The 13,954-nt window shown below is 44.4% G+C and overlaps 1 protein-coding gene across 1 annotated transcript in view; it reads right to left on the reverse strand.

Moving 5' to 3' along the window:
- camkmt (calmodulin-lysine N-methyltransferase) overlaps positions 1-13,954 on the reverse strand; it is a 153,576-nt gene that overhangs the window by 31,097 nt on the left and 108,525 nt on the right. Inside the window, exons 7-8 of the mRNA XM_030378360.1 lie at positions 4,473-4,539; positions 2,652-2,726 (exon numbers count right to left, since the gene is read on the reverse strand). Coding sequence (XP_030234220.1) covers positions 2,652-2,726; positions 4,473-4,539 — 142 coding nt within the window. The remainder of the gene's footprint in view (positions 1-2,651; positions 2,727-4,472; positions 4,540-13,954) is intronic.

Consider the following 13,954-nt stretch of genomic DNA (forward strand, 5'->3'; position numbering starts at 1 on the left):
CCCAGCCAAGGATTCTCTGCCACCCACATAATGCCCTCTCCAGGAATCCTGCCTGCCTCGCTTTTCTCACACACGCACGCACGCACGCACGTACGAGCGCACGCACGCACGCACGCACATACTCCCACATTCACACACTTTGTATGGAAACACACACAAAACTACAGGACACCTAACTGAAAGAATGAGCATTGTCATGTGAAAAATAATAGCTGGCACCAGTCAATTGAACAATCAAACTATTCTTACCTAATTATTCTCCCAGATCATTTCAACTTACAATTCTGGAAGCTAATGTTTGTCATATGTTGAACCCACAACTTTTTAAAAAGGAATGGAAATGCCTTCAAAGGGTCTTGCCTGTAATTACATCCTTGCTTGTATTGCATGTTAAATATTGGCAAGTGCAATGCTTCCACTTGAACTATATTGCATTTGACATTCAACTGTTCGATGAAACTCAGGTTTAAGGGTTAGTGGTCACAGTTGTAATGCCATCATTCTTTATGTTGCTCATAATCCAAAACTCAGTGTTGAGTGTTACAGTTTTTTCTATTGTCAAAATTTTTATGTATTCATAACTGAACTTATGTGACCATTTCAACCTCAGCCCTGCATGTTAGAATATGTGGAACAACGTGGACTAAGAAGAAGCTAGAAAGGATATAGTTAACTAATGCTGGAGCTGGATCCTAGTAGACAGCAGTCTCTCTTGTCTGAGGAGACGAGTGGGGAGGACACACCCCTCTTCTCAGAGACCGATATCTTGAAAGCTTCTCTACTGACTCGTCCCATTCCTCTCCTCTACTCTCTATCCTCATCTCCTTTCCTATTTCTCCATTAATGTGTCCCTTCTGCTCTGCCCTGTATGGCCTTGTCTCCACTCTCCTTTCCTCTGCCCTGTATGGCCTTGTCTCCTCCTCTCCTTTCCTCTTCCCTGTATGGTCGTGTCTTCTTCTCTCCTTTCCTCTTCCCTGTATGGCCTTGTCTCCTCCTCTCCTTTCCTCTTCCCTGTATGGCCATGTCTCCTTCTCTCCACTCCATATTCCCTATCCTTGATTCCCAATATCCTCTCCTCTCCTCTCCCTCACTGGCTCCCTCCTCTCTCCTCTCTCTCAGTGGGTGCTATAATTAACGGGAGTGGAAGCAGAGCTGTTGACCTTTCATCACAACTATGCACCCGCTAATCTGTCAGCCTTCACTCACCAAACCCCCACACAATTATCACTCTCACTCTCTATCTCACTCTCTCTCATATACACACAAACACACGCACACACAGAGGAGGAAACTGACAAACAAACAACATGCGGGTGGATCTTGAAGTACTATACCCTCTTAACGCCCCCCCCCCCCCCTTCCCTCCCTTTTCCCCCTGGCTTTCATTGCAATTATTTCTCTCTGTATATGTCAAGCCTGTTCATAATACCACTGGAAGCCTTCATTCTCTGAGCAGCTCTCTCTCTTGTTCATGGCTGTGCTACCTGACCATTAGCAGGAATGACCACGGCATTCAGATAAGGCCAACACACCGATGCCAGAGAACAACGCACATGCATTAAGACAAATATAAGACAAGTACATTGTACTGTATATTGTACACACACACACACACACACACACAAACACTGTGTGTGTGTGTGTGTGTGTGTGTGTGTGTGTTTGTGTCTGTGTGTGTGTGCAGGCACGCTTGTGTGTCTGAGTGAGTGAGATAGAGTGGCTGAGTGTTTGACTGTTCATGTGTGTGTGTGTGTGTGTGTGTGTGTGTGTGTGTGTGTGTGTGTGTGTGTGTGTGTGTGTGTGTGTGTGTTTGTGTGTGTGTGTGAGTGTGTGTTTCCATGTGTATTATCTTACATACAAGGGTGTACAAAAAAAGGGCATTCAAATATTTTAAATTCATTGCTACCGGCCAGACCAAGCAAATTAGTTGCGTGTGTGTGTGAGATCACACATGATCAGAATCCCATCATTTTGATCAACACTTTAAATCTCATTGGCCAGACATCTGCATTTAAGCGACGTGTTGGTAAGTGCTGTTTATATAAGCTCCATCTCGCCGTCTGTTCCTATCCCCCCCATCTCTTTTTTTCATCCTCCGCTCTCTACTTCCTCGTCAAGATGCAATTATTTGCAATTTGCCTAAGTCATCCATTTGCTGGGACACCAAGCATGAAAACGAGGCAATTTGGTGTAAAATGGAGGCAGGCATCTGAACAGATCTGCATGCTTGCCTCTGCGTGTGTGTCCAAGCGTGTGTGCATGTGTGTGTGTATGTGTGTGTGTGTGTGTGTGTGTGTGTGTGTGTGTGTGTGTGTGTGTGTGTGTGTGTGTGTGCGTGTGTGTGTGTGTGTATATATATGTCTATCTGTCTTTCTGTGAGTGTACATATATTTTAATGTGTGTGTCCTTGGAAATAAAAAGTGGATCCATGCATGCGAAAGTGTGTATGTGTGTGTGTGTGTGTTTGTGTGCGTGTGTAAATGTGTATATGTGTGTGTGTGCGTGTCTCTGTGCGAATGCGTGTGTGAATGCGTGTGTGTGTGTGTGTGTGTGTGTCTTTATGTATGCGTGTGTGTGTGTGTGTGTGTGTGTGTGTGTGTGTGTGTGTGTGTGTGTGTGTGTGTGCGCGCGTCAACGTTCTTCAGGCCTACCAGTCTGCACACATGATGATGTCAAAATGTCCTTCCAGCGACGACACGTCTGCCTCACTGTCCCACCTCACCACCCTGCAGGACAGATAAGCGGACAACATTAATGCGGTTCAGTCCGGTACGACAACCAGTACCACACACACACACACACACACACACACACACACACACACACACACACACACACACACACACACACACACACACACACACACACACACACAGCATACAATAGCAGAAGAGCAGAGACCCCGGCAGCCCAGAGCACCGCCTCCCCACAGTGTTTGACTAGATGTTGTATCACATGATATCGTTTCCCTTTCCCTTGGTTATGTTTTTAAACGTTCTTATGGCTCCCGTTGCTACTGTGTTTCTCCATCTCATTGTCACCCTCTGTTCACTTGACAACCACTCCTTTCTTGTGTCTCCCACTCTCCCTCTCTCCGCCTGACCCCTGCTGGGTCTCTGCTTCAAAGGGAGAGGCATAGTGAGGCAGAGAGAGGGAGGAAGGAGCAGCCATTAGCATGAAAGAGCGCTAACTATTTCACCACTTGATATATATATGATGCCCCCGGAACACACACACTATCCATCTTGTTCCACCTCCATTTAATTCTCCACCTCTCCCTCCCTCAGCGACTGAAAGTCCTTACCCCTCCCCCCCTCTTTCTTTGGAGCAGAAAGGGGATTATTAATTAGGCATTATTAACACCCAGTAAACAAAACAGTAGGCACCGCTAGAAATGCAATCTCTCTTCTCAGCAGGAGGGGGCCTAACGTACTTTATATGCCCCCCATCCCCAGCCCCCCTTGCACACACACACAAACACACACTGACACACACACACACACAAACACCACAAGGCAACGCAAGGAAACACGACATTGGCGACAGATCCCTCCCCCCTTGTCCAATCACGCGCTGCCCTTCGGCCTGTCTTGCGTTATGCCGATGACAGGAGACATAATCTGAAAAGAAAACAATCAAAGCAATGCTGCCTAATTATCCTCCCTCCTCTGCCCATGTAAATACACTCGTGGGGGGGGCGGTGGCTGGCAAAAGACTTTTGCTGGGAAGAGGTGGAGGAGAAGGAGGAGCAATTAACGCTGTTTTAGCGTGTGCTTTGATGCCGGAGGACTTTGAAGGGATTGAGGTAGGGGTGTGTGTGTGTGTGTGTGTGTGTGTGTGTGTGTGTGTGTGTGTGCAGTGAGGTGTCCAGGCAAAATAATTCCTTTCGATAGAGATTTGTCATCCAGAAACCTGTCAAAAGTAGCCCTTGAAAAACACCCACTCACATGCCCAAACACACATAATGCCCATGCATGTATGAACACACACACTTAGACACATGCACAATTCTACTAGCACGCACACACACACACACACACACACACAAACAAACGCTAATCTTAACAAATGTAATTTCAGTTTTATAACAAAACAATAAACTCCAGACTATAAGGGAATGTTTCTAATAGGAATGTAATGAAGTAAAAAGAGGATTAGTAGATGCAAAGAGATGTGCTCATATAATGTTTTTACAAAAACCACTGGTAAGTGTTTGCCCGTGTTGGAGTGTTGACATTGTTCGTAATGACTTCATTAGCCTCTGCACGTCTCTATATCTGCTTCCATCACACAGTACTTAATTCAGCGGTTATCACAAGACCGACAAGTGCTTGAACCCAATCTCCTCACTGAGGATTACAGAAGAAGGCCGTCCATTCTCCGTTCCCTGGGGGAGGGAAAACCCCACCAGAGAAGGGGGAATATCCACTGGATCATCCTCTCATATTTGGCTTTTGGAAACAGGATCTCACCTGCTAGACACGTGTGTGGAGCCGAACACGCCGGCTTCTAGGTTCCTCTCGATCACCTGTCGAACATCTGGTGAGGCGTCGTCAAGGATGGATCACAAACAGACATGTTGCAAATTCAAATCTAGTCTACATACAAATGCATGTGTACACACACATGCATCCATACAGGCATGCGCACACACACAAGGGAACTCAAATATTTTGTCGATTTTGAGATTGGTTGGGAGGGAATAAGGCTCATACATTGACCAGGAGATCCAGTATGTTAATGAATGCTGAGTTAACCATGTATCACCTCCAACACGGTTTGGCTCTCCTGCTCAACGCAGGAACCCTTCTGAATTCTGACAAATCAACAACCTTTCCATTGAACATCATTCTGACGCAATTCAGCATCATAATGTATGAAAGTTGTATTCACGTGACGCTCGTTAAATTTTTTTTAAATAGACGCTACTTACGTTAATTAAAGTAACATTAACTTTCTAAGGTTGGATGAGTCCATTACGCAAACATTACGATAACGTTAAATGGAGAATCATTGACAATCATTGGGTAAGTTAGCCCAGCATTATCAGTAGTCAACAATCAACAATCAACAATCATACAAACAATTACATATAAGTGTGTTGAACATTGTTATAACGTTATATCAGAGCCCATCGTAGTAAGCTGAATCGATAAAATATCACGTCACTAAATATGGTATGCGCTGTATTACTATGTTGGAAAGCTAAGTTGGAAATTACACACAGCTGGTGCAAAAGGCTGCCAATTAAGTACAAAAACATTGCAATAAACCATAGTATGTATAGTGACACCCACGTCACCCACAAAGAATGCAACGCTTAGTATTTACAGGAGAGAGACTGTTTAACTTAACAAATATATTGTTGATTGATTTATGAACTCAACATTAATGTAGCCACATAAATTGTCAGCTGATCATGTCCTCTCTGTATCTCAAGACTTTTGTGCTTCTGTTGACATTGTGAATACTTTATGTTGCAGGTAGACTGATAGCTTTTCATTGGATGTACCAATGTCAACTGTTTTTGAGACCTGGAGTATAGCAGGGGGCAAGACCCTTCACACGGAAACACAAGAGGGATGGCCACAGGAAAAAGGTCAGGAAGAGTAAGCGGTGCCGCTAGAGGAAGACCGGTGGGTAAAGGAAGAGGGACGACATCGGCAGGCGGCATGGCAGGAGTGAGCAGGATATGTGACCAATACCCAGACCCAGATGGCCAGACCACTAGGTTCATGGCAGCACCGTTATAATTATTGTTAGCAACATCACTCCTGTTATCTTCTTTATATCTTCCTCTTCATAGAGGTGAAAAGTAATATTTGTACACAATTTATAATTATTGTTGTAATAAGATATATTACATGGTTACACACTGCCTTCTTTATAAGATAACTCATATTCAAATAACAGTAAGAGTCTGAGTGTTTACATACATAAGCAATGTTCCTTATACACAGTACAGACATTAATCTATATTTGTCAAAGTAAAATTGCTTTGCAATTAATTAATTTACATTTCAAGGTGGTTTTGTGAGATTGGAAATGGACATAAAATGAGAGTTGGGGGAATATCGTGTCCTCAAAAAATTTAAATGACAGTCAATGACAAAAATATATGAAAGTGCAGCTTGTTCAGTTGACACTGGGGTTCAGAGGAATGAGGTTGTAGTTTACGTTCAGTTTTCGTGTCTTGTGTAGTGCTGGCCCCTTTGAGGTCAAAGACATTGCACTCAGATGAATAGTAATAACTAGAGCTGTCAGTTAAACGCGTTATTAACGGCGTTAACGCAAACCAAATTTACCGGCGTTAAATTTTTTATCGGCGATTAACGCAATTATTTGATAAAAAAAAACAAAAAACCTTTTTTTGTTTTTTCTTTGGCTCAAAACAAAGAAGCAGTAGCCTGACTGCTATGTTCAAATGACATTTGTTGATCAGTGTATATGCCAATGTTGTTATCAATAAAAAATCATTTGCACAAGGCAAGCCGATGCACTTCACCATGTTGATAAGAGAATTAAAATGAGAAGAATTATGGGACAAAAAAATCAAGGGATATTTAGCATATAAAAATAATTTGCGTTTAATCGCGATTAATTAGAGTTAACTATGACATTAATGCGATTAATCACGATTAAATATTTTAATCGCTTGACAGCTCTAGTAATAGCATAATTACCCATCTCAGAAAAATAAAGACTAGGGCCAGTGTTGTGCCTGAACACGTTCATTGAAGGATAGTTCATGAACTCATTCATATTTTGGGCGAACGTGAACTGAACGTACTGTATTACTGCCTGATGAACGTTACTGTGAACTTGTTCATTCTGGTGTCTGTTAAGGGCACGCTCACTCGGTTTAACTTCGTTCAATAGGGGGGTTATTTGTTTATCAACACGGCGGATGCGCGTGCAGAATGCCGTGTTGTTTGACCGGTTGCCATGTTTATCTCTGTGTGGTTCATTTGCAGTTGCGGTGTTGTCAGCTTACGGTTACATTCAACTGTAATCAGAAAACGTGCTTATATGTTATAGATGTTCAGTTGGCCTTGCAACATGACTGCATGGTATGAACTCTGTTCCTTTAATGGCTTCCGCTACTCGTTGCCTAGGTTACATACAGAGCGTTCCAACCCCGTATTACAAGTAATACTACATCCCCCTTTCTGACTTAAGGATGCTGTCTAAGAAGATGCATAACTTAACAATCAAACTCCTGTTAAGAAAACATTAATTATTTCTTTCACTCCTCTTGAGAGTTAAACTAAACACTTCATCTTTTCAAGCAACATGGTTTTAAACTAAGATTGTTTTATGTTAATCTCATAACCTTTTCACCATTATGTAATAGTCTTACTGGAACTATGAAATCATGTCAAATGTAAACATGCATTTTTACATTTTTGCATTTTTACTTTCAACAAATAGATACTCTAACAAGCATCAACAACATTTACTTTAACAACATTTTTTTTTTTTTACGAACAGTCATAGTCTTTTAGATGCACTGGAGGTACTCTCACTCTGGAAGGGACATGTCCTTCTTTTACTAGTGTCTGCTGCCCTGAGTCACAGGGATTTGCAGGTGTGACAGATGTGTTCACCGCAGTGGATGCACCATCCTCAGGTAAGTCGGTGCGTGTTGCTGGTGTAATAGGGTTGGGCGAGAGATGGTACCTATTTCTTCGCAGAGTGCCCCTAGGCGTCTCCACAATGTAGGATCTCGGAGTGCCTGCATTTGACACCACTGTGTCTCTCTCAAGGATGTCCTTGACCCACACATGGTCACCTTGTCGGAGGAGTGGCATGTTTCAAGCTCTGTGACGACGGTCGTAGTTCAGTTTCTGCTTTTGTCTGTATGCCTGTTCAGTTCTTTTTAGACTGTTCGTGTCTGTCCAGCCCGGGTTAAGCTTAGATGGAATGAAAGGGACAGGTGTTATAATGTTTCTGCCCATGAGGAGCTCTGCTGGACTGTGTCCGTTCGCCAGAGGAGCGGCGCGGTAGGCCATGAGGCCAGGGGTCACTGTATTTCTTCAGGATACCCTTGATTGTCCTAACGGTCCGCTCTGTCTCACCGTTGCTTTGTGGGAAGTGGGGGCTGGATGTGACATGGCTGAAACCCCACTCTCGTGCAAACATTCTGAAGTACTCGGATGCAAATTGTGGCCCATTGTCTGAGCGCACCATATCTGGTATGCCATGACGTGCAAATATGGATTTCAAGTGTTCCACCACCGCCTCAGATGTTGCATAAGTGAGTTTGGCTACTTCAAAGAATCTGGAAAAGTAGTCTACAATGACCAGCTAGTGCTTATTATTTTCTGTCTGAAATAGATCTGCCCCCACAGTGGACCATGGTCTTGCTGGGAACTCAGTGGGTTGCAGTGTTTCTCTAAAGTTGGTTCTCTCCCGAATGCATACATCCCAGTTCTCTATCATTTGTGTCGGGGTCTTTGCTAAGGCCTGGCCACCACACAGATTGCTTGGCCCTCTCTCTGCATTTAGTGAGTCCCAGGTGGCCCTCATGCAGTTTGTTCAGCATATCTGCTCTAAGTGACACTGGAATTACTTTTCTGCAGCCACAAAGTAGCAAACCCTCGTTAACTGTTAGCTCAACTGAGAATGGCATGTAGGGACGGACTGCTCTTTGTATGGAGAATTTATCTGGCCTGCCCTCCTTGCAGTATCTCTTCAGTGTGTGGGATACAGTGTCTTTGTCCTAATGTGTTTCTATTTCTTTAAGTCTTTTGTCTGTAGCTGGCAGGTTTGCCATCACAGTGTCCACGTACAGGCTCACCTCTTCTTCCAGTGTGCCCTCCGCTGTGTTCTCGATTGGCGCTCTGGAGAGCACGTCAGCAGTGGCGATGTCCTTGCCTGGCACATATGAGATGGTGTAAGAGAACCTCATCAGCCGCATACGTAGACGCTGTATGCGAGGTGGCAGTTCATCCAGACTCTTTGAGCCTAGCAGGGGAACTAAAGGCTTGGGATCTGTCTCTACGTGGAAATCCTTTCCTATAAGTAACTCTCACAGGCCCATGTCGTGGCTAAAGCTTCTTTTTCGATTTGAGCATAACGATGTTCGGTGTTGCTCAGGGCTCTCAAAGCATATGCCACCGTCTTTTTCAATTCATCGCTGGAGGAGAACAGCACCCATGCCGTATGAAGATGAATCTGCTGAGACGAGTGTGTCTGCATTTGGATCATACAAGGCAAGACCCGGCGGTGTTGTAAACTCAGCCTTAATCTGTTCAAAGGCTTGCTTCTGTTGTGGACCCCAGGCCCATATGTTTGACTGCCTCAATAGATCTCTGACGGGGCGCGTTTTCTGAGTCAAGTGAGGCAGGAATTTTCCCAGATGATTGGTCATTCCCAAGAAGCGCCTCACCTCACTGACGTTACTGGGCTCTGCCATGGCTTTCACAGCGCCCACCTTTTCCCAGGAACTTTATCCTGCTCTTTGAGAAGTCACATTTGTCATTGAGTGTCATCCCTGCCTCCTGCAGACGTGTCAATGTCTTCCTGAGCCTCTCATCATGCTCACCCTGCGTGGCATCCCATATTAGCACTAATATATATTAGCGATTAATATTAGCATTAATCGCCCATCTGACATACAACACCTTCCAGGCCCTCGGGGATACGAGACATTCGTTTTTGGAAGTGCTCTGGAGCGGACGAAATTTCAAAACAGAGACGGTTGTAGCAGTACCGCCCAAATGGCGTTATGAAGGTGGTGAGGAGAGAGTATTCTTCCGATAGCGCAATCTGCCAGAATCCAGCATTGGCGTTGCAAGCTGTCCTAAAGTGTGCTCGACAGGTAGCGGATGCTTCTCCCTCATCACGGACTTGTTCAGCTCCGTGAGGTCTGTGCGAATCCTGACTCTGCCAGTGCTCTTGGGCACCACAACAATGGGTGCACACCATGCTGTAGGCTCCTCCACCTTTGAAATCACTCCTTGCTGCTCCATGCGAGTGAGCTCTTCTCTCACCTTTGGCAGTGGGAGGGATATGGGGGTCGAGAGAGAAAAGGGCTTTGCTCAAGCTTCAGCACAATGGTGTACTCTCCCTCCATTTTCCCTAGTCCAGAGAAAAGCTTTGGAAACCCTCTTTTCACAGTCTCTTTAGTATCCAGGCTTATGTTATTCATGCGAGCCACCAGTAGAAGTGTCATGGCGGCTAGTCCATCCAGGAGTGAGTGGCATACGTAGCCCATCAACAACATGAACTTCCTCTTGTGTGCTTTTGTTGCCCTTACTGAGAGTAGCTGTAAATTTTCCATTCACCTTTAATGCGTAAAGAGTCTTTGTGGCTCTGGACAGTTTGCTGAACTGGCCCTGGGTGTACAACTTTGTTGGGATTGCAGTGACATCTGCTGCAGTGTCTATCTTAAACACTGATTTGTGAGCGTCCACTTTTACCTCTGTCATCCATGTGTAGTCACCTGTGGACTCCACAGAGCCCACGAACGCGGCGACCTCATCGCTGTCTTCCTCATTGCTGTTTCCTCAGTCACTGCAGCTACATGAACTCCGAGTTTCTTTTTAGCTTGGCAGACTCTAGCATAATGTCCTTTCTTTCGGCACTGGTTACACACAGCCTCTCTAGCTGGACACTGCTGCGGATGATGCCCTTGTATGTCCGTTATATCTGTTACATTGTGTTTGTCTTTCTAGTGTCTTTTTATGAAATATAAAAAGACACCTATCTGCCTATCTCGGTGCTTCCTTTGCTTTGAGCTGCTTCACTGCTATGATTGCATACTGTCTGTCTAGCTGAGCGCTACTGGCTTCTGCTTTAAAGTTTGTTTTTAGCATTTAAGTTGCTTCTTTACCTGCTCACTTTGTCGTGCCTTGTTAATTGCCTTCTCCAATGTCAGTTCAGGGTCCATCTGCAACTGTTCTGAAAGGCGTTTATCCCTCAGGGTCACGACTAGACGATCTCTCACCATTTCGTCCTGTAGAGCACCGTATCCACAGTACTCAGCAAGGCAATGCAGCGCGGTGTGGAAGCTGTCTGCTGACTCGCCGACTTCTTGTTGCCTCTGGTTGAATTTAGCCCGTTCGAATATAATGTCCCTGCACGTAACAAAATGTGCGTCCAGCTTATCTTTTAAAGTACCATAGTCTCCCGCCTCGTCTGCCTTTAAATGCAGAGAAACTACAATGTCCTCTGCCCCTTCTCCCATTGAATAAATCAACGCATTGACCTGATTTTGCTCGTCTTGAGCGTCCATTCTAGCCTGGCTCCGCCCGCCTAAGTACTTCCGCTCAATTTGAATTTCCCTTCAGTACTAGGTCTGGACCTGCTGTATGTAATTTGGTTTTCAGCGAACAGAGGGCGTGTCTGAGAACAATGACGATGGCGTGTTGTCAACGATTAGACCCAGCTTCGAAAGTTGACTGCATACATCATCTCTGGCCTTACTATAAAATATTGATTTACAATGTGCAATTTTTCCCTGATAAATTAAATTCGACGAACAAAACCTGCAGCTGTTGTTGACGGACATTTTTCAGACGCGCAAGGTGTTTGGTTTGTGTACAACCTGCGCGTGATTCCCGGCGCATGACATACGTCACAACCAAACGTTAGCGATTGGTTATGGCAGATCCAGAGTGGCACTGGGCAGATCCAATCATTTTAAACTTCAACAGACACCCGCCTTCAAGTGAGTTAACGTTTGTCAATTGATTAGGTCCAGACTCTCTGTACAAATGAAATGAAATGAAGTGAAGTACGAGAGTCAGGTAGAACCAGGCTACGTCCATTCCAGACGCGATGCGAAATCTGTCGAATTGTTAAATCCATTTCGTCCACTCTTCTGCCTTGAACAAAAACGGCTCCGGAGGCTTAACTTGGTACAGAGCCATCGTTGCTCTTGCCTTTAAGATGCTAACGCTAACTCACTGACAGGCTTATCTATCCTTACTTGGCGAAAACTCACGCAAACAATGCATCTATACTTGTGTACCAAGCAGTTGACTCTACACTACCACTTTGCAGCTTACTGCCTTAACTTCTGACACCATGTTCAGTTGGCCTTGCAACATATATTAAAATATCAAGGAGACTCGTAGAGACGTGACTGCATGGTATGAACTCTGTTCCTTTAATGGCTTCCGCTACTGCCTAGGTTGCCTAGGTTACATACAGAACGTTCCAACCCCGTATTACAACTAACAATAGACACTATAGTATCTGTCGTAAAAAGGCTGGGAAGAATTTCCAATTAGCAAATCTCTGTCCCAACAGTAGGGCTAGAACCGAGCAAAAAGACTGCAACCAAACGCAAACACCCCCCTTTCCGTTTCCGGTCAACGAGCAATGAGTCTTCCAACAGAAATCAATGGGATTTACAAAATGCGCTAAATGTGCAATAAAACCCGATATAAACTGTATTTTGCTACAATACTTGATTCAACCACTCTATTTCATCCTAGACAAACCACAAAGGGGGCTCAATGTTCAAAATACCGGAAAAATAATAGCTTACAGCAACATTGAAAAAAAGAACTGTGAACTAGTTCATTTTTTGGAGCTGTGAACTTAATTCAAAATTTTTAATTATGGAACATGGAAGATCTGGATATCATATGAGGCCGACGGCCGGGCTGCAGAGCCCGTGATCGGGCTCTGCAACCCAGCCGAGGACCGGGTTCGGGCGGCCCGCGGTCGGGGAGCTGCCGGGCTCATGTCGTATGATATCCAGATCTTCCGAGAGTCCGTGGCCGGGCTTCGAAGCCCGCGGCCGGGCTGCAGAGTATAATTAATAAAATAATTAATAGTTAATTACAGAGAAAACACTTACATTTGTGTTTTTCCAATCCTGTCGCATCTTTTCGCCCTCCATCTTGTCTAGGATATTTCTTGATTTTCGGTTTTCTCGCAAGGTATTGTGGGAACAAGTCAGAACTGAAGCGCTTTGAGTGTGCCCATCGACAATCTCAATTTTGAGGGGATGTTAGCCCTCCCCCTTACCCCTTAAGCTACCTTTAAACTGGTATTGGGACATGGCTCCACGGCGCGTGACGCGCAACAGCGAGGGGCAGGGCTGAGATTTTCCTTGGAGCAAAGGAATGAGATTCGGCCTTAGTACTATAATTACGGTTGATAGTACTATTATTACGGTTGTTAGTAGTATTATTCCTGTTAGTACTATTATTATGGTTTTTAGTACTATTATTCCTGTTTGTACTATAATTACTGTTGTTAGTACTATTATTAATGGTACTACTATTACTACTGTTATTAGTACTATTATTGCGATAACTTGAGCCAAATGGTGCTCACCGGTCTAGTAGAAGAGAGATTGGCGTCTCTTTGTGGTCCTAGATCCTCGTGAGGCTCCCATCTTGGGAATGCTGCACCAATGCACACCCTCGTCCCCTCCTCTCACAGATTATCTTCTTGGTTGGTTTGCTTCACCCGTAAGTTAACGCATTACATGGACAGCTTCTGCATCAGAAGTCGATGCAAACTGGACCAAGTAATAATCCTCACCAATAAGAACCAATAAAAACAACAGAATGAAAAGACAACTGTGTGGATCGCTCTCTAGTTCGCCCACTTCCTTCCTCACTCAGTGAGTTTCCCATTTTTTCCGGAAGTTAGGGGTAAGAGGGCAGAGGACTCTTTAACACAAGAAAAAGTTGCCCGGCCCATTACCGTGTATGAATGTACGGATTTCTCTGAGCTTGGACTTGGTTGGAAATATTTGGGATAATGTATGAACACAACCAAATAAAATACGTAGGTCTATTCATTTTTTGATATTTGAATGCTGAAACCTTATTTAATATGCCTTTGATTGAGCCTTTTAGCAGCTTAAAGTCCCTTTACAACAGGTACAGGAAGCAAGGCCCATCTTGTCTAGTGAATTATCTGACTGGGAGAATGGCACATCCTCACAGTTGAAATCATTCTATGAAATGGAAGCTGTTTGGCAGGA

The sequence above is a fragment of the Gadus morhua genome, chromosome 15, assembly GCF_902167405.1.
Source record: "Gadus morhua chromosome 15, gadMor3.0, whole genome shotgun sequence".
NCBI lineage: Eukaryota > Metazoa > Chordata > Actinopteri > Gadiformes > Gadidae > Gadus > Gadus morhua.